Genomic DNA, 22261 nt, shown 5'->3' with positions numbered 1-22261 from the left:
AATTCAATCTGTGCTTAAAGTAAATCAAAAGACAGGTTTTCTGATCATTATGCTGGGATCACTATGAAATAATATATACAAGTCCAAACAATCTGAAAGATATTTGACCATAAGCAATTGGGAACGTAACAAAGAAAGAATCGTAGAATCATAAGAATCATAGCCCTAGGCCAATGACTCAAGCACTTTTTGGAAGTATAGTTATTCCATATACAGGCTTCCCAAAAAAGCCAATGCATCTATATGACATCTGCCAAAGCAGTTCTGTTACTGAATATAAGGATCATAGAGCATCTATCTAAAATCTTTGCCAAAGAAGCAGTTAAGAATAAATAGCGCAATATTGTAAATTGTGAACAGGAATCTAACTGGGTCAGTTGCTGCTGATAACATTTACTGTGCAAGATTCCAAGAGATACTAAAAGCATATCTTCTCTGAATTAAAAATCACCATATAGATTGGCATTTTAGACCAAGTAGGAAGGCTAGGTAAACTCCTCAGGTGCTACCTGAACTGCTGTGCTTTTCCAGCATCACTCTAAAGTAGGAAGGCTACTGATCTACTGTCAACGGCTATGTACTTCTCTTCACTCCTACATTAGTAGTAACTGAATAATTAGCAACAATCTTATACTGTACAGTGTACAGTAAAACTGGTTCCACATAGTTTTGACACAAGGAGAAGACTGCTTGGAGTTATACAAGCCTTTCACAACATCAGCATGTCCAATGAGCTTTAAAGCTCTCAAACATTTGAAGTGTAGCCACAATTGTGATTACAGACATCAGAACAATCTATAACCACACAGAAATGGATTAGTGCTTTAGTCATATAGCTTGTGGGGGTAAAGATTTGGCAGGACACCATGAGAACACACACACATGCAGGCAGGCAGACAGGGAAAGTAGGTTATTGCCCAGAGGAGAAAAAATTAAAAGAGAGTTTAATAATCTTTGTTTCAGATTCTGTTGGTGAAACTGCCAGAGGAATGGTAGCTGCTGGTACAATTACAACATTTAAAAGACATTTGGACAAGTACATGAATAGGAAAGGTTTACAGGGATAAGGGCCAAATACAGGCAAATGGGACTAGTTTGGTTTGGGAAACTTGGTTGGCATGGACGAGTTGGACCAAAAAGTCTGTTTCCTTGTTGTATGACTCTATGACTCACTAAGTCCTTTAATCCTCTTCGAGTACAGAATCTATCAATTTAAAAGACTCCAACAGTACAGCACTCAGTACAGACTGGACTGTCATCTTAGATTAGTGTTCAAAAGTCTCTGGTGAACACATAACTTTCAAATACTCACACTGAATCCTTAATTCCTACAAACTTAAACTAGTTTAGAAACTGGACTAGCAGAACATACAATGTCATGAGAAATAAAGTGTGCACACAGTAGGAGTATGGTCATCCTACAATGGAACGTATAATATATATGAAATAATTTGGAACTTGTGCTTAAGTGATACACAATTGGAGTGAATTAATGAACAGATTCAGATCTGTATAACTGGTTCTAAGGGATATGTTTGTTATATTCAGGGGTGAGAAACAAAGCATGACTTTTTTCAGCACTGTATCATAATGGCAGTCCTGAGTCTGAACAGAGATTATTTATGTACAGCTGCTTACAATTTTACAAAAACATGCAGTAACCACATCACCTAAAAGAGAAAGATCTTGGTTCTACATCGCAGCTTGAATTTATATATTCCCTTTCATGATCTCAGGAGGTCCTAATGTGTTTAACAGCCAATGAAGCACTTTTGAAATGTGGTCACTAGTAATGCAGGGAACACCACAGTCAATTTGCACACAACAATGTTTCACAAGTAGTAATGAGATAATAGCTAGTTAATCTGTTATTTTAAGCAGCTGGTTGATGGATGCATTCCCCTATATTACACTTGTTGAATATAGTTTACCAGAGGCAGTATGTGAAGAAATTCAAAGTATATTATCTTGAAAATACTCATAATGTAATTAAATATTTTAGTCTGATGGAATTATTTTTAACTACATAAATAAAAGAAGAAAAAGATTATTGATGTAGATGTTATTTGGAGCAATCTGAAGTAAACATTTTAATAGAAGAAATGTACTAGTGCGATTTTAGATCACACTGGCTGACATGCAATTTTCTACTGTATACTGATTATTGAAATTAATAAGCTAAATAAGTCTCATGACTAGCTGTAAATTGCCCCTTGCTTCATCAAGTAATATTTATAAGTGTCAAATATTCATCTTCTGCACTATAGTTGGTAACAATTAAGTAACTTCTCTATTTGTAAAACAGCCCCTGAAGTGAGTGGGGGTGGGAAGGGGAAGAGAGAGAGAGTGAGAGTAAGAGTGAGAATGAGAGAGTGTGTGTGGGTGTGTTGGGAGACAGTGAATGTACATACGTCTGTTGGAGGGGAGGTATGTTTATTGGGGAGGAGAGATAGTCGGGTGGGCAGGGGCGTGTTTGTGGTTTGTGCAAGGTGGCTGCAGATTGGATCAGCTTGCAAATGTTGTCAGTGGGCAGTAAGAGGAGTAATCTTTTGCAACATCAGAGAAAAATGAATTTTCTTCAGGCACAGTTAATATAAAATGCATTTTTGGGGTTCCTGTGCAAAAACAGAGACAAGTATTGGTTTTGGCTTTTACTCACTGAAGAACTGATAGACCAATAAGAGAAAAGGAATCCCCTACAGCTTGTTAATAAGGGCACATGTTGAAATATTATGCAATATGATCCAGAATTGTTCCAGGGTCATGTGGAATTAAGCTGTTCTCAGCCAGAAGAATGGGGTATACAACTGGCCACATTGTCCCTTGTATAAAGAGAGAAATCTGACATTATGTTCACAACTAATCTCTATGTTGTGATCCCCATTGGAAGGATCACCAAGCATAGATCTCATGAGGATAGAATTGGGCTTAAAATGTTCATGCTCCTGAATTTTCCTGTGGCAAGCAATGTTTCCATTTATTAAAATAGGAGGAGATGAGAAACAGACATTTGAAATGGGTCATTTGATTAGAGAAGGACATTAGAAATAAACTTTTCAGCTCTTCCCCTCCTCCTCAAACCCCACTCTGCCCACTTTCCTGCTCTCATTTTTTAAAATCTAGCTTTCCAAGTCTCCCTGGGTAGAGGTTATTGTTTAAGATGGTAAAGTGCTCCTTGTGGTCATGTATTCATCTACAGTGTAAATCAGTGCTTTGAGATAGGAAGGCAGGAAAGCAAGTCATGAGTTAACAGACTGACATATCCTTTCTATACTTGGCTAGGAGCTGTAATTCAACCAACAGTACCATAAATAGATCATCCTGTCAATAATTTATTGCTGGTGAAGCACTTTAAAATGTTTGAGAAATGCAATAAACTGTTAGATCAATCCAGATTTTCTTCCTTAATGAGGACAAGTCAATCATGAAACAATTTTGATAGATTGATTGAGCAGTCATCATCAATTACATCCTTCACCAATTCCAAGTCATAGTACAAATCTCAATTAAGACAAAATAAATGGGGTAAATGGGAGAAGTGGACATGAACTTAGAAAATTGTTAGAATTTGATTGATTCAAACACGTAAAAGTTGACTGACAACAGATAAGCTAAATGAAGAAGTGTCATACAATTAGCCAGAGAGGCTATAATTTCAATTAGTAGGCCCAGGAGGATAATTTCAGGAAACCCATTACTTTATTAAGAAACATAAAATACATCTTTGGCCATATCGTACGAGATTAAAACTGATAATACAAAAAAAAGACCCAATTATCACCAGTAACTTAATAAAATGGTCAGTGTACTGGATAGAATTCTAGACAACCTGATCTGCAGTGTCCTGAGTTAAAGATACATCAACCAGGCCACTAAAAGTACACCATAGAAGAATCATTGTTATATAAGAACAGAACAGGCCGTTCATGCACTAAAGCCTGTTTTGCTGTTCAAAAGTCATTGATAAAACTGTATCTTAGCTCAGCAGGTCAGGCAACATCCAAGGAGCAGGAGAATCGACGTTTCGGGCATAAGCCCTTCTTCAGGAATCAGAAGGTGAGCCAAGCAGGCTAAGATAAAAGTTAGGGAGGAGGGACTTGGGGGAGGGGTATTGGGAATGCGATAGGTGGAAGGAGGTTAAGGTGAGGGTGATAGGCCAAGGGGGTGGGGCCGGAGAGATCAGGAAGAAGATTGCAGGTCAAGAAGGCGGTGCTGAGTCCGAGGGTTGGGACTGAGATAAGGTGGGGGGAGGGGAAATGAGGAAACTGGAGAAATCTGCATTCATCTCTTGTGGTTGACGGGTTCTTAGGCGGAAGATGAGACGCTCTTCCTCGTGTTACCATAGTCTGGCAATGGAGGAGGCCAAGGACCTGCATGTCCTTGGCAGAGTGGGAGGGAAGTTAAAGTGTTCAGCCACGGGGCGGTTGGGTTGGTTGGTGCAGGTGTCCCAGAGGTGTTCTCTGAAACGTTCCGCAAGTAGGTGGCCTGTCTCCCCAATGTAGAGGAGGCCACATTGGGTGCAGCGGATGCAGTAAATGATGATGTGGAGGTGCAGGTGAATTTCTGATGGATATGGAGGATCCTTTGGGGCCTTGGAGGGAAGTGAGGGGGGGGGGAGGTGTGGGCACAAGTTTTGCATTTCTTGTGGTTGCAGAGGAAGGTGCCGGGAGTGGAGGTTGGGTTGGTGGGGGGCGTGGACCTGACGAGGTAGTCGTGGAGGGAGTGGTCTTTCTGGAACACTGATAGGGGAGGGGAGGGAAATATACCCTTGGTGGGGGGTCTGTTTGGAGGTGGCGGAAATGATGAAGGATGATACGATGTATCTGGAGGTTGCTGGGGTGGTACGTGAGGACCAGTGAGGTTCTGTCCTGGTGGCGATTGGAGGGGTGGGGTTCAAGGGCAGAGGAGCGGGAAGTGGAGGAGATGCGGTGAAGAGCATCGACAACCACGTCTGAAGGGAAATTGCGGTCTTTGAAGGAGGAGGTCATCCTCTACATTGGGTAGGAAGAGCGCCTTATCTTCCGCCTAGGAACCCTCCAACCTCAAGGGATGAATGCAGATTTCTCCAGCTTCCTCATTTCCCCTCCCCCCACCTTATCTCAGTCCCAACCCTCAGACTCAGCACCACCTTCTTGACCTGCAATCTTCTTCCCGACCTCTCCGCTCCCACCCCCTCTCCGGCCTAGCACCCTCACCTTAACCTCCTCCCACCTATCGCATTCCCAATGCCCCTCCCCCAAGTCCCTCCTCCAGACCTTTTATCTTAGCCTGCTTGGCACACCTTTCTCATTCCTGAAGAAGGGCTTATGCCAGAAATGTCAATTCTCCTGCTCCTTGGATGCTGCCTGACCTGCTGCATTTTTCCAGCAACACATTTTTCAGCTCTGATCTCCAGCATCTGCAGTCCTCACTTTCTCCAAACTATAGCTTAGCTCAATTTACCCAAGTGGAGTCTCTTAATCCAATAAGACATTTATTTTCAGGTTTTGAATTACAACTAATCCTAACCTCAACAGCTTTTTGTGGGAGAGAGATCTTGCTTTCTTTGTATGAAGAACTGAATCACCCTAAAAAGTCTGTCTTGTATTTTATCATCATATGCTCTGGTTCTGGACTTTTTTTGAGTTTCATTCATACTCCCCAGTGCATATATTTCCAATCACCATTTCTTTGTTCAGTACTTTATTCATAAGATTTCCATATCAATCATATAAACTCACTTAATGATTTCCAATTTGTGCACTACTAAACTCATACATCTGAGGTCTATTATCATTTTTAAAAGTTATTCATGGGATGTTGGTGTTGCTGGCTCGACCAGCGTTTGTGGAATATCCCCAACTGCCAAGAGGGCAATCAAAGGTGAACACATTGCTGGTGTTCTGGAGTCAGATGTCGGCCAGACCAGGTAGGGATGGCAAATTTCCCTCCCTAAAGGACATCAGTGAATCAGATGAGTTTTGATGATAATTGACACTGGTTCCATGGCTGCTATTATGCCAGCTCTTTATTCCAGACTTTTTATAAATTGAATTCAAGTTTTGCCATTTGCCACAATGGGATTCAGATCCATGTACCCAGTACATGAGCCTGGGTTCTGGATTATTAGCCATGTGATATCACCACTACATGACCACTACCATTATCCTTGAACCGGTCATCTACAGGTATGTTCAATACCTAAACCTTATCTTCCTTGGTCTGCTAATTCCAAGTATTTTGGATTTGTACCCACTACAATAGCTGGTCCATTTTTTTTTTGCACATGTCACATTATCCTAACATTTTTCTACACATAAAACCCACAAGAAACTACACTGCTCTACTCCATAGAAAAAGCCTGTTAGCACTGAGACTCTTAAACATCTAACTCCAATAATTATTTGACATTTGTCAAACCTGAGGCTGCATGTGGACACTTTGAGCACAAGCAAGCATTTGACCACAACTGCAATTGAATAAGGGGCCTTCAGTCACAAGATTCCTTGTGCGTAGTGTTAAATTAACAAACTGCACAGTTGAGGCTCAGTATTCAGTGCAAGTTCCAGTTTTACACAGTCTGCTTCTGAACAGTGGTTATCATTCAATGTGCTCAATGGTTTTAAAGTATTTTTTTATGTGAGGAATTAAATTACATATTTAGCAGATTTTATTCACCTACTAATCTTAGGATCACAGAATCATACAGTACAGAAGAGGATCTTTGGTCATCAAGTCCATACGAGCAAAAATATGCTACTATCCACACGAGTCCTACTTTCCCACACTAAGCCCATAGTCTTGAATATTATGACACTTCAAGTGCTCATCCAATTTTTTTTTAAAGATTGAGAGTCTTCCTGCCTCAAATATCCTTCTAGGTAAGGCATTCCAGACCCCCATCATCCTCTGGGTGGAAACAAATTTCCTCAAGTCCGCTCTAAATCTCCTGCCTTTTACATTTTGAATTCTGTACACCACAAGTAACTTTTAAATTCTTGATATTTTCAGAGCTCAAGAATATGAATGATCTCCATAAATTTAAAGAGAAGAAATCTTTTTGAGTCTCATCTCTTTTAATGCTTCAATTGATTGCCAGAAATGGCCTTTGCAGTTAACCCAACCTTCACCTGTTTTAGTTATAGGTTTCAGCATGTCACTTTTGCCACACAACATGGACTATCTCACTGATATCATACTTTTAATTATGCAAGATGTACTACTGAGATATACATTGGAACAGTACACAAGGTGCACAATAAATTATAAAGCCTTTGCAAAATGTAAAAGGTAATATTCTTCTCAATGTCCAAGTTGTACACACGGAACCAAAATAGTACAGGTCAAATAGCTTTTGCAGTGGCAATACACATGTCATTAAAAGCAGCAAAATCAAAATAGAAAATGCTAGAAATATTCAGCGGTCTGGTAGCGTCTGTGGAAGGAGAAACATGGGGTGAAATATTTCCCTTATAGATGTGGAGTGGATGATAGCAAGAATGTGGGAAAAATAAGAAAAGAATGAGAAATTAGAATCACGATATTGACAAAATATTTTACCATATTCTCCCTCAAGCCTTCAATGGTGAAATCAGAATCTTGCCGTTCAGCAGAAACTACCTCACTCCCATGCAGTTGCCACAACTTCACTTACTGAAACAAGACTTCCAAGTGTTCTCTCATTCCCTGAGAAGTTGGACAATGTAAATCCCTGACAAGTCAGTCAGAAAGGGTATCTTCAGCTGCAGTTCGCCAAATCTTATCCTAGCCATCATCCAACTGCTCCTTCACAACAACATTCCTGTATCCCTCCACAGCCACCATCCTTTATGAGCCATCATCCATTCAAGTTGGCATCAACAATCCACCAACCCCACCACATCAACATCCCTGCTGTTGGACCAACTCACATATTACTTAAGCCCTTCAATGTACTCCTTTGGAGTTCAGGGGTACTTATGACTTGCATGCTTCTTCTGAGTCACTTTGTGCAAAGGGACACATATTCACCTAATTCATGTGCACAGGTTCTATTTGTGTTCAATTAATCTGCACTTAACGGGAAGCTCCAACTTCTATTTACATTGCTCTCTTAGCGCACATTCACTGACTTCAGCACTAACTTGTGTTCTGTGCTTCGACAGCCTCTGTGTGGGTTACATTTCATTATTATCACAGATGATGGGGCAGGCAATTTGTCACAGTGGGAGCACTGATTGGTTACTATGTGTATTGCTGCATAGCACTGTGGTGCATTAACATTACACCTGCAGTGTTCACCAGTAGCTTACACAGCAAGCACACTGCAAGTGTTTCATGAAATGGCCCAGTCAAAGGACAGTCAAAAAGTTAAAGGATAGCAGTTTTTAGGAGGACAAAGTGGAACAAGGGTCAGTAAAGTGTCTTGTCCAATTCCACTCCAGGGGATTGGCCAGCGTCACTTCGGCACTTGGTCGCTCTAGACGCTGGGTATCCAAGTGCAAACAGTCCTAGAATTATAGATAGGTTAGTCAGGGTACTGTGATGACATCAATTTGGGGGGAGCTGAAAATGTGTTGCTGGAAAAGCGCAGCAGGTCAGGCAGCATCCAAGGAGCAGGAGAATCGACGTTTCAGGCATGAGCCCTTCTTCAGGAATCAATCTGGGGGGAGCCAGATAGCGAAGGAGCGGTGATATATTTCCAAGTCAGGATAGTGAGTGGCTAAGAGGAAAGCTTGCAGGTGGTTAGAGGTGCTTGGAGGAAACCTCATAGAATTTAACATGTATCTGCTGCCCTTGTCCTTCTAGGTGGAAGTGCTCAAGGGTTTGCATGGTCTTGTCCAAGGAGCCTAGATGAATTTTGCAGCATATCTTGTAGATTGTACGCAATGCTCAGACTGAGCATTGGAGGTGGAGGGACAGAATGTTTGAGAATATATCGCTAATCAAGCAAACTAGTTTGTCCTGGGGGGTGAAAAGCTTCTTGAGTGCTGCAGCCTTCCAGGCAAGTGGGCACAATTCCATCACAGTCCGAATTCTGCCTTGTAGACAGTGGGCTGGCTTTGGAGACCTAAAAAGAGAGAGTACTCACCACAGGAGTCTGAACCTCTGGCCTGCTCTTGTAGCCAATATTTTCAGTATCTTTAGCATAAACTAAACTAAAAAGGTAGAGATATGGGTTATTAGGGTCACTGAAGAATAAGACAGAGGGATGGAATTGAAGAGCAAAGGAATTATGTTAATCTGTAAGAAACCTTGGTGAGACCCTAACAGTTTTGGTTTTCCTGTTACAAAAAGGATATAGAGGTATTGGTTCAAAAGAATATACCAGGAATTAGATGTATCAGCAACAATTGAATAAGCTGGGCCTCTTTTATCCAGAAAGGAGAATAAGACTGAGGTATAACCTAAGAGAGATAGATATTATAAAAAGGGTTTGATACCATAAGTTTAGATTTCTTCATTAATCAGGGTAGCCAAAAATAGGAACCATAGATACAACATATTCACCCATAAATGACACCTGGAGAATTTAGGGATAACCTCTCATGAATTGGGGGTAATTTATTGGCATGATTTAAGATTGCTTAAATGGCAGTAAACAGAGAATACTAATAAACATGTCACTCTTGAGTTGGCAGGCTGCAAGGAGCAATAGTTGAACCTGAGTTATTTACAGGCTATGTAAATGACTTAGATGAGAAGGCTGAGTATAATACACCCAGGTTTGCTGACAATACAAAATTTGGTGGAAAAGTAAACTGTGAGAAGGATGAAAAGAAACAAAGGGATATGTACCAGTTAAGTGACTGGGCAAGAAGGCCACAACTGGAGTATATTGCGGGAAAGTGTGAACTTTCTGCTAGCTTTTTATGAAGACCATTCCTGCAGTACTAATCCCTTTCTATTCCTTTGGGCAATGAAGTGATTAACATTGGTATATTTAAAGGGAAACTAAATGTACATGAAGGAGAATGGGACAGAAGGATGCCCTGATTGAGGTAGATGAAGAGAGATGCTCTCAGTTTCATACAGACTAGATACTGGTCTTTTGATGTACATTTTAGACAAATGTGTGTAACATTTAAATTTGATAATCATCTTCATGTTTCTGAATCAGAAACCTCCTTTCAGTGCAATTGATAATTAATGTCACGTGCAACCTTTTGATGAAGCATGATTTGCAATAATTAGATCAAGACATATAAACAACATTCAGCTCCTGCTTAAATTCATACATTCGGTGCTTAATTTTATATATCTCCATGTTAAACTCCTACATAAGCATTCATAATGCAAACAGCTGATGTAAACTTGTCACACTGTAATTACATCTTCCTGTGTTGCAGTGCTTCCACTGATGGGAGAGTGTAACTAAAGCACGACAGAATTACATGGAGAATTTTCACTATTAATGCCCTCAATACTGCAGTAGTGATGACACAAAACTGTCAACCTTAGGTATGATTATTTCTCTGACAGGTGAGAGTCTCACAGACACAGCTGAAGATATGGCAGAGTGTAATATTTAAGTTCCTCTGCACTAATTAATTAGAAATCACTAAACTGATGAGAACTTGACCTTTTACTCTGGATTGAAGCTGAAAATGTGTTGCTGGAAAAGCGCAGCAGGTCAGGCAGCATCCAAGGAACAGGAGAATCGACGTTTCGGGCATAAGCCCCTCTTCAGGAATGAAGCCATTCCTGAAGAAGGGCTTATGCCTGAAACATCGATACTCCTGCTCCTTGGATGCTGCCTGACCTGCTGCGCTTTTCCAGCAACACATTTTCAGCTCTGATCTCCAGCATCTGCAGTCCTCACTTTCTCCTTTTACTCTGGATTATCAGTCTTAACACCTCCCTGAAAAATGTTCCACTTTGTTAAAGAATAGTAATTAGAATAGGATACCAAGTCCTAGGATAGTATTACTACTGAAGAAATTGTCAAGAGAATTTGTATTACTGAATGTTCCAAGATCAATCTTTATACATTGACAGCTTTATCTATAATGGGGAAATTTTGTTAAAGATTCTAATGAAACAATAACTGGAAACCCTGCATTAAAAAGTCACATTTCAATAAAGATACTAAATTGCCAGCAAATGTTTTGCTGTCTCTGTTACTTTAGTTAGAAATGAAAGAGGATCATCGTATTTCGGCTTCGGGTTTGTAATTTGAGAGACTGCTTTGACATGATTGTCTGTTTGATGACATCACGGTAACTGGATGCCTGGAGATTCCCTTAAGTTGGTGTCAGATTCAAACTAGTGTTGGGAAAGAAAGTCAATGGCATAGAGATTGCTTGATTTTTGTCAGGCAACTTTGATTCAGATCATCAGGGAGTGCTACCACTTTGCCACTGATTGCAAAACCGATGCTATGGTGAACAGGAGAATTTACCAAGGAAATGTTCACAGGAAGCATGCAGAATGATAATACATTCACAGAATGTTAAAAACACTGAATGTGCTGACATCCAATTCAGAAGCAATGTATACAGATATGAAATGCATATTATAGGGACTCCAAACAGTTAATAATTATTGAGAAGATGATTTATCATGATCACTGCTAAAGTTTTTCTTTTACTTATCACTCGAATATGTTAAACATACGTGGGACCCATGCATAGAGACAGAGACAGAGGGAGAGCAGCAGTCAGCATAGTAGTGATCTGTGAAACTTCACAGAGTAAGTTGCAGAAGATTGTTTCTGCTGCAAGATGAATGGGCAACAAGAGGACACAGATAAGATTCATACCTGATGAACCAAGGGAGAAGGAAAGCAGTTTTATTGAGTACTATTATGCCAAGGAATGATTTACTACAAGTGACTATTGGAGTACAGGCGAGACCAATTTTTAACGAGAATGGTACAAATACATGTAAAGGTCTAATTTGAGAAAATTGACCAAAACAAAGTTACAAGAGAATCAGTACAACACAGACAAGGTGGGGATGTGAATTCCTCTGTTCTCTAATATCTGTTGTTCTATGTAGACCTCAGGTTTGAATCAAACTCGATTAAGACAGAGAAAGGGATGCCATAATGTTTATAAACTTAAAGTGGACAAAACATTATCTGATCAAACTACCAGGAATGCTTCCAAACTCAATGAGCTGGGCTGACCCCCACACTGCTGCCTCTCTCCCCCCATCCCACCCTGCGGTTCGCCAGGATAAAAATCAGCAGGCTAATTGAATCAGCGATGTCCCCACACAAACAGCCGAGATCGGGCAGGGCACTGCTGGATATCAAATCCTCGGGGGAAAAAAGCAGGCTCTTCACTCCAGTGAAAAGCAAAAGATGTGAAAGTGTTGGAGATGCGGAAAGCCTTCGCTGGCGAATGCCTGATACTTTGGGATCCCACTGCACTGCATGTTCGGCAACTGTTGTCCGTAGATCATTGGAAACCTTTTTTATCTGTCAAACACAAACACACACACACACACACACAACCACAATTAGACCACAGGATAGCCACTGACTGGTTTCCCTTCCCACACTTTATTTTCTGGAAGGAATCTAGGTTATTGTACAACATCCATGCAGAGGCAGCTGCATTGAGTATTGACAGCGAGAGCTGGGATGTTTGTATACAGTAACATGAAGGCGGGGGCGGCGCTTGAATGGACTAAATCCGCCCCTACACTCGTGTGTAGCACCGGATTTGGGGGGGAGGGTAGGTGATAAAGCAGGACAGCACAGCCTCACTGCTAGATCCAGGCAAGAAAGCACCCATATTCCATTGTATGACTGCAGATAAAACTGGGACATCACTGAAAGCGGAGAGCTTCCTGCTAACCTGAGAGCGGAGGCAGTTCCCCCACCAGCTGGGGTCTGGTGCTGTGTGATGGGTCAGTCTCCTGTGGACTGAGACTGCACGCCGTCCGCTCGCAGGTTAGGAAGTCCCTCACCTTCAGAGTCCGCCAGGACACCCAGGCACTGTTTGACTGGATGGCGCATACTCTGCCGCTGCCCTATATGGGGATGGGCTGGCGGGGGCGAGTGAAGTCTGATCTGCCCAATACTACGAGCTCTGTACTGCACACACACACACAGCCGAGTGGAAACCTCTTGGTGCGTTTCAAAGAGTCGCATTGACAGACTGCCTGCCCCATGGCCAAGGGACTGACCAGTATCAGGCGCTGCTTGTGTTTCCCGCATCCCTGCACTAACAAAAAAAAGATAGAAGCAGGACGCAAACCGAACATATATGGGGATAACCGCTCCCAATCTTGGATTATTACCCTGGGAACAAGTTTCCGTCCTACTGTGAATACAGGCTGCACGATTTCTCCCCAGTCCTGGAGATTCCGGGAAAGCCAATGTTTACCAATCGGGGACGAATGTAAATAAATCTCGAACAGGTTCAACGAGTGCGCAGGTCCCAAAATAAAGACACGGAGCAAGGTTCAGTCAGAAACCTTCAAACATAAACATAAAGTGCTGGAGAAACTCGGCAGGTTTGTGAAGAGGGAGAAACGTGGAGCTAACGTTTCAGAAAACGTGAACTCTGTCCTTCATTTTATTTCAGTCAAAAACACCTTATCGAGCAGCAGCGCCAGATTATTAGAACTGAAGTGGAGATGTTGGCATTTTTCAATGTTAAACCAAAAACAAGAACGATTTTAATCGTAACTCTTCCCTCCCCTGCCAAACATGTTCATTGACAAAATACTGTCTTAACTACGGGCGACAGTGACAGTGAAAGGATGAATGAACCAAGCTAACCCATTGTCGGCTGGATTGGAATAAATGACCAGCCGGAGTTGTTACTTAACGCCAATAAAATCCTCCGTTTTATTATTTCAACAATAAGATTTCTAGGAAACGCCAGGCATCACGTCGCATATTCAAATGCAAGTCCAGGCAGGCACACACACATCATACCCCTGGCTACTAAACATCCTCCAACTCTCAACTGATGAGCTCTGTCAACATCATTAGGAGTTCACTAGCTCTCACACACGCTACACAGTAACACATCAGCACTGGCTTCCAACCTCCAGACGAGACCATCGCGCAGTTTCAATGGGATGTCGCTCATTTGTCCTGAGACATTAAAACTAGTTTACTGCGAGGGAGGTTTTATCACGTTATAAATAACCCCAATCGCCTTCTCAAAACCTTCCATAAGGGTGAAAATAAAAAGCTCCTCCAAGGAAATCTCACAATATGTGAAGTTTACTATAAAATCAGTTTATTTTAATGCTACGGTGTTCATAGTACGTTTGGATTGCTCGTCAGTGTCCATGGGGAAAATTTCCACCATCCTCCTAAAAAAGTGACAACCCTCGGGACAAAATGTACCCTTGCAGGAAGTGCAGGGGGAAGATGTGCAGACAACAGTGCGGGGATAAGTGGTGGGAAATGGGAAGTATATTTGTGTGAGATCTTGGAGGGGCTGAGCGCACTGCGTCCCCATCCCCCCCAGCACTGTAATCTTTTCAATTCAAAAATATACATATACATATATACATATACTCTTTAAAGCAGTTCGGTTCTGTACAGTAGCATCTGAAAAAAACAAACATTGGAGTCTAACTCTATCCAACAAACAAATCTAAGGCATTCCACGTGCTTTGAGCTCAGTTATTCAGCAGAATTCAAGATTACACCGTCTTGCTCCCCCAGTCCCCCACCCCCAACTTCACTGGAATACTGGTTCCACCCCCCGCCCATGTCCAAGTGTGCATTACAGACACGGGTAAGAGCTGACAGTATTGGGAGCTGCGCGCTGGTGCGGAAGCACTTGTGTACAAGCAGGGGTTTGGGGGGAGTTGATGCCAGAGGTGATTAGAATGAATTAAATCCATAACAACGGAGGGGCGGCGTTAACGCAATGCAACAAAGTACAGTCCCCTGCGGCTAAATCCAGTGGAGCGACGCCTCTCCCTCTCTCCTCCACTCCCTCCCATTATATTTAGTTCACACCAAGGAGATGTTGTGGAGCTCCGCTGCTTTCCGTTAAGCCGGTTTTAAGGGCAATCAGTCTCACGCAGTGGTTTGTATCCGTCCCATTCCGGGAATGCAGAATTCGGGAATGAATAAGGCTCTTGTGCTAACGCAGAAACAAAACGAGACGTGCGGACACCCGAGAGCACAAACTGCCCACACCAATTCACATTTTAGCACCATGTAAACAAAGCGGCCAATCCACCCCCCATAACCTCTGAGAATATTTCACACAGGTGCCTCTGAGCCAGAGCTGGATAAAACTACCCAGGCAGCTCCTCACACGTTCTCCCTCCTCGTACCTGCTAAGGCGCTTTAAATCGTTTGTTTGAAAGTGGTGCAGATATCAGCGGGACTCCCACTGAGCCGGGAGCTGAGGGAAAGTATGAATCCAGAATTCAGCCACATCCTCTGCTCACACTTCGTCTTCCCCAGACCAGACACAACTCCATCAACGCAACTTGGGAGCACCATTCAAGGTGTTTGTTATTTTTTTTCAAAAAAAAAGCAAAATAAAAAACGGATCTGTTTCAAACTCACCAGAGAGCGATTCTGTCCTTTGGGTAGTCCAGTCTCTCGATGCAGCCCAAGTAGTGGGGCAGTGTGTGCGCCGCGTTCCGGGCAATGATGGCCAGCAAGACCTTCGGCCTCTGCAAGGCCGACTCCTCCCGCTCGATCTCCTCTGGAAAATGAGCCCCATCGCCTGCAATCGCGCCCGCTAAGACCAGCAGGCAGAGGAGAGACATGGGGAGATGTGTGCACGCAGCCATGTTGTAGTAGGTGCTCTTAAAGCGAGGCTTCCTATCCTGTCTTGACTAGCGCTGAGCTACCGCTGGCTCCCTCCCCTCTCTCTCTCCTCTGACTTTTATCACCCTGTGATCTGCATACACTCTAAAGGCATCCAATAGTCAAACCTGCCACCGGCAGACCAACACGGCACTAATCTGTTGCCTGTACTTAAATACCTGCAAAACTCACTCACAATTAAAGGGGGATTACCGAAGCAGAACGACTGAGCAATATTTTGCTTTTATCACAACAAATCTAACACCTACGCGACTTTGTTTATTCACTCCCTTCAAGTGCCGGTCAGATTTTAGGCGCCGATTTTTTGCAACTCTTTAAACTTGTCAAATGCGTTTAGATTGAACGAAGATTTGGCCAAGCGAATCCAGTCAGCGAGTGAGTGAAGGGAAGTTGAGCAGAAATTCCCTCTGAGACGAATGAAGTTTGTGTTGAGGCTAGTGTTCTGAAACACTACAGCACCCCGCCCCAAAGTATGTCATAATTTAATTTGCATAGTATGATGTCTGTTTTTTTAAAAACAAAATAACAAATTTCGCCTCCGGGAACTGAAACTTATTGCTATAAATCGCCTCACCTCTCTTGTACACCTACTATCCTTCAATAGGTAGTGTCAATGTTAGTCAGTTACTCAGATTGCATCATTGTGGAGTTGGAAATCCCAGGTCATCAAATACATGAGTGCACCAAACTTCACGGTTCCCTTGCATTGGTAACTACTTTTAAAAAGAGAGATTAAGGGGGTGGGAGAAGGGTTTTACTGAGTAATTGCAGGTCAGGAAGATCCAACATTAGATCCCTGGGATGTGCTGTATCATCAAAGTGGCAATCACACAGGTTTACATTAAATATATGGTATAGAAACAAACCATTTGGCCCAACCAGTCCAAACGGGGGTTTATGCTGCTCACACCCTTCTTCGTCTCCAAATCAATCATTGTAACCAGGTATTCAGTTCGCTGTCAAGTTTCTTTAGCTTCCCTATAATTGTATCTACACTATTCACTCTGATATTGAGTTCCATCTTTTGTTCATTTCACATTAAGCCCTTTTTGGATAAAAAAAAAGTTTCTTTCAAATTCCCCACTAGTTACCTTGATGACCAATATATATTGATGTCTTCTCAATGTTATGATCCTCTCCACAACAGAAACCCCTCCCTGGAGCCACTCATAAAACCTTACATAATTTTTGACACCTATCTGGTCACTTCTCTGATGACCTCCCCTATTCTTTCTACTGAAGTGTACTGCACAATGAACTTTATTTGCCATTTTTTATGTGGAATCACTAAGTTTATTATTGCCCTCTCGTAATTTGTTGTGGTCCTCCTTAGGAGAAAGTGAGGACTGCAGATGCTGGAGATCAGAGCTGAAAATGTGTTGTTGGAAAAGCGCAGCAGGTCAGGCAGCATCCAGGGAGCAGGAGAATCGACGTTTCAGGCATGAGCCCTTCTTCAGGAATGTGGTCCTCCTTAGTATTGCTTCCCTCCCAAATTGGTGATATTCACAAATTAGAAAGCGGTTTTGATTCCAGAGTCCAAATTGCTCATGTATATTGTGAGCAGCAGCAATGGTTCCAGTACTGACCATTATATGACATCACACACTACCTTCTGTTACTGTGAAAAACAACCCTTCACTTTTCCTCCCTGCTTTCTGTCTTGCAGCCACTATCGATCTGTTGTGCTATTGTCCTCTGATTCCACAGGCTCTGACATAATGCATTATTCTTGGGCACATTGTTGAAGGATTTATTAACATCTTCCTCAACATCTGTAGAGGATCTGCCTGTATAGCACACAAGACAACACTTTTCACTATATCTTAGTCCTTGTAACAACAATAAATCAATCAATGCATTGAATGGTTAAAACAGATGAAGATCCTATTTTAAATGTTATTTAGTTTAGTCAATCATTTTCATCATTGGCAAGAAAATTGTTTCTTATTGATCCCTGATTGCCCTTGACAAGTTGTTGTGAGACTTCTGAGGAAAGAACAAAAGTCTGTGATCCTCTGGAATGACTAAAATTGATGATGGTGCAAGGCAAAAGGAGATAGTAACCAAACAAGTAGAAACAAAAATCGGGTCAAGAGAAGGTGTAAATAGGAAATAGCGGGATCATCATCTTTAAAAGTGGATTTCAGGGGAAAGAAAATGTACAGGCAGAGATTATGATCTGAACTCAATGTTGAGACCGTAAAGTGTGAAAGTGTTTCATTGAGAAATGAAGATCGAGCGGAAGTAAACTAGTGATCTAAAATGAAAAGTGACCATAAACATAGAGGTATGCTTGGGGGAAAAACAGTCGCAGTCTGTATGTAATCCACATGTGCAGTGGAGACCGTACTGTGAGCAGCAAGTACAAATTGAGAGAACTAAAAGTAAAATGAAGCTTCCTTTGGACAGAGTGTTTCAAGTCAGACACAGTGGAAAGGGTAGGTGCTGCTTCTCCTGCAATTGCATGGAAAGGCAACTGGGAAGGGGTGGCTGGGTCTGATTGAGGAATGGAGCAGGATAACATGGAGGGAATGATCCCTTTGGAATGTTGAAAGGGGAGGGATAAATGACTTTGGTAATGGCATCACATTGGAGATGGCAGAAATGGTGGAGGATGATCTATTTTTTGTGAAGGCTGTGAGTGGAAAGTGAGGATGATGAGAATGCTATTATTGGGTTGGGGAGGATTGGAATCAGCGAGAACAGGAGTGCAAGAAATAGGATGGACATGGTTGAGAAGATGGCCAGTCACAATGGAAGGGAATGTTTGGTTGAAGGGAAACAAAGACATACTGGAAGCTCTAATATGGGAGATTGTAATATCAGAACAGATATATCAGAGAACAGAAACTGGGAAAATGGAATTGAGGGCGAAGGGAAGTACATTGCAGAGAGCTGTTGCACTAAATAAACTTACAGTGAGTACCTATACTGCTGAGACACTGTCACTATAAATGGAAAGGGAGAAGTTGAGGAAGTTTTGGGAAGAATCAGAGATTGATCATATGAAAGACAGAGATATGGAATTTACAAACAAAATAGATTAAACTTTCAGGTTTGGGCTCAGAGAAGAATACAAGAACAGAATAGCACAAATGCTATTATCAATCTGAGGGACTGAGGGAGAGGGTCTGATTTGGAGAAGCAAAGAAAAATTCATATATCTAACAAAAAGGTAACCACAGCCATCCATGCAGCCTGCTGTAGCTGGACCATATGTTTAGAGGAAGTAATTGGGGTCAAAGGAAAGGTTCAGTCAGGTACAGGAGGATGGTAGAGGATGGGGATTGGCAGGACTTCTGCTCAAGGAAGAAACAGAAACCTCACAGCCTCTTGGTTAGGCATGCAGGTATAGAAGGGATGGGTGTTGATGACGTAAAGCAGTTGAATATGGCCAAGAAACTGGAAACCGTTAAAGTGGCATTCAGTCTTGGAAGAGACAGAGACAAAAGGAGGAAGCGATTGGATTAAGTGAAAATAATTGAGTTGAGATAGAAGAAAATAAGTTCCATCAGACAAGAACAAGTTGAAATGGTGTATCCACCAGGTCAGTTCTGTTTATATACCATGGGAAGAAGGTAGATAGGGGTAGAATGGGCCTTTGGGGAAATACACAAGGGAGGTGAGGTCAGTGGCAACTTGGGAAATGATTGTATAATGTTGGTGTTGTGTCTCTACAACATAGAAGATAATTCACCAAACAACAACAGTGGCAGCCTTGCCAGCAGGTTTAATTATAAGGCTCAAGTTGGACCTGAGAGTGGCAACGTTTAGTGGTAAGCCAGAGTATTGGGCAATTTAAAAACAACAAAAGATGATTACAAAATTAACAAAGTGGGAGAAACTTAATTTTGAGAGTAAACGTGCAAGTAATATCAAACTGGACAGCAAGAGTTTCTTTAAAGATACAAAAAGGAAGAGAGAAGCCAAAGCGAACAAAGGCCCATTAGAAAAAGAGGCTGCAAAATAATGATGGGGAACAAGGAATTGGCAGAGGAGTTGAATAAATATTTTGCATCAGTCTTCACGGTAGAAGACACTAATAGTTAGTCACACTAATAATTACTCCAGTTCTGAAGGAGGTCACTGGTTCCAAAATGTTAACTTTTGCTTTCTCTCCACAGATGCTGCCATATCTGCTGAGTTTCTCCAGCGATTTGTTTTTGTTTCAGGAATGGAAGGACTGTCTTATGAGGAGACATTGAGTAGGATGGGCCTGTATTCATTGGTGTTTTGAAGATCGAGAGACAACTTTATTGAAACATACAAGATTCTTCAGACTTGACAAGGTAGATGCAGGGTGGTTGCTCCCTGTTATGGGAAACCCTAGTACCAGATGACAAAATCTCAAGATAAGGGGCTACAAAGATGAAGAGAAATTTCTTCTTCAAAGGATAACAAATCTCACAGATGTTCGGCAAGATTGTGACATTAAGTATATTCAAGACTGAGATACATAAAATTTTAATTAGTAAGGAAACCAAAGGATATAGGTGGAATAACTCCACAGAGGCTAGTACCTTGTCACAAAGTCACCCTGTATTTACACATGCATAGTACTTGACACTGGTCTGGCTGTTTCAGAGTGAACAGGATGTCTGACATTCTTGTTTATATCTGTCAGCCGGGGCTCCCTGATAGGACCGGGTTAACAGTCCCAATCAGCGAACTCACTTTCTATGAGGGACACTTGGCTACATCCTTCCTCCTCTATGTCTGGGGACCTAGGCCTGCTTTTTCTTGTATAGCCTCTGCTGGGGTGTTTTCACACCAGATCTTGATCTTCCAACTCAGCTTCAGATACGGGCATCGTGTACCAGACCATAACCTGCCTCTTGCGCCCGGAGCATCTCGTAAGAAATTCATTCGCTTCTTCAAGCAGTAAAGGTGTCGAGGCTAGGGCATCCGACATGTCCATTTCACACTCCGAGGTTTCTGTGATGTGAGACAGAAGGGGAGAACCTATGTGTTCTGACAGCCTTTCTGGGTGTTGTGAGGTGTCAGGTATGTTTTATCCCTGCTCCATTTGTGAGTTTGCACCTTTCATGTGGTCTATGTGCTTGCTCCAGCACCTTACCTACCCAAACTTTGTACATTGTGGGACCTGACCTTGTATTAACCATGCCTCTTACCCATGCAGGGCCACTTCTGTGGTTTTGGCACCAAACTTTGTCCCCTGAAGTAAACTGTGTCTCTTGCTTAGAGGAGTCTTTTGTCCAGCATCTGGGTTCCTGAAGCCATTTTACCCTCCCCCCACAGGTTTGGGAAGATTAGGTTTAATCTGGTGCGGAGTCTTCTCCCCCTTAGCAGCTTTCCTGGAGCTATACTTGTTGTTGCACAAGGGGGTGATCCGATAATCAAACAGGAACCGGGCCAGTTTGGTATCGAGTAAAGCTGTAGGCTATTACTGGGAGCCAACCTTGAAAGTTTCAACTGCTCTTTCCGCCAGACCCTTGAACATTGTCCTTATAGCTGAAAGTGATTCAAATTTAAGAAATATGCCAACTCCCTGCTGGTAAATGATGGCCTGTTGTCTGTGACCAGGTCTGGGAGTCTGTGGATTGCAAAGGATGCTTGCAGCTTTTCTATTGTTGTCCCCACATTTGACAAATGAACTCCATGCACGTCCAACCACTTTGAGTGAGTGTCGACAATGACTAATAACATCTAGACCATGAAAGGTCATAGAGATGCACAGCATGGAACAGACCCTTCAGTCCAACCTGTCCATGCCGACCAAATATCCCAACCCAATCTACTCCCACCTGCCAGCACCCGGTCCCCATCCCTCCAAACTCTTCCTATGCATATACCCATCCAAATGCCTTTTAAATGTTGCAATTGTACCAGCCTCCACCACATCCTCTGGCAATAATTCCATACACGTATCACCCTCTGCGTGAAAAAAATTGCCCCGTAGGTCTCTTTTATATTTTTCCCCACTCACCCTAAACCTATGCCCTCTAGTTCTGAACTCCCCAACCCAGGGAAAAGACTTTGTCTATTTATCCTATCCATGCCCCCCATAATTTTGTAAACCTCTATAAGGTCACCCCTCAGCCTCCAATGCTTCAGGGAAAACAACCCCAGCCTGTTCAGCCTCTCCCTGTAGCTCAAATCCTCCAACCCTGGCAACATCCTTGTAAATCTTTTCTGAACCCTTTCAAGTTTCACAACATCTTTCTGATAGGAAGGAGACCAGAATTGCACGCAATATTCCAACAGTGGCCTAACCAATGTCCTGTACAGCTGCAACATGACCTCCCAACTCCTGTACTCAATACTCTGACCAATAAAATCCTGCACAGTCGACATGTAACTGTGTCCAGGGTTTACCCAGCCATTCCCACAAATGTGAGGGAACTGCTGCTAGTAACCTTTGGCCTTGTTGGCACTCTGGGTACTGCTCTACCAATGCAGCCATGTCTGCATCCAATCCTGGCCAACAGAAGTAACTTCTCACCAGCATCATTTTGGACACCCTGGTTGATTCTTGTGCAGTTCAGCCAGTATTTGGCAGTGACCTCTGCTTGGTCA

At 42.4% G+C, this 22261-nt stretch overlaps 1 protein-coding gene across 3 annotated transcripts in view; it reads right to left on the bottom strand.

The window, feature by feature from the left end:
• The window catches only part of LOC132818958 (procollagen galactosyltransferase 2-like), a 187623-nt gene extending 171575 nt beyond the window's left edge, over window positions 1-16048 (bottom strand). For all 3 annotated transcript variants that reach the window (XM_060830126.1, XM_060830124.1, XM_060830125.1), the window contains exon 1: window positions 15458-16048. In XM_060830126.1, coding sequence (XP_060686109.1) covers window positions 15458-15687 — 230 coding nt within the window. In that variant the 5' untranslated portion in view covers window positions 15688-16048. The remainder of the gene's footprint in view (window positions 1-15457) is intronic.
• Between the last annotated feature and the right edge of the window lie 6213 nt (window positions 16049-22261).

This window comes from Hemiscyllium ocellatum, chromosome 9, assembly GCF_020745735.1.
Source record: "Hemiscyllium ocellatum isolate sHemOce1 chromosome 9, sHemOce1.pat.X.cur, whole genome shotgun sequence".
Lineage (NCBI taxonomy): Eukaryota > Metazoa > Chordata > Chondrichthyes > Orectolobiformes > Hemiscylliidae > Hemiscyllium > Hemiscyllium ocellatum.
The sequence above is the reverse complement of the archived record's forward strand: the minus strand, read 5'-3'. Positions and strand labels throughout refer to the sequence as shown.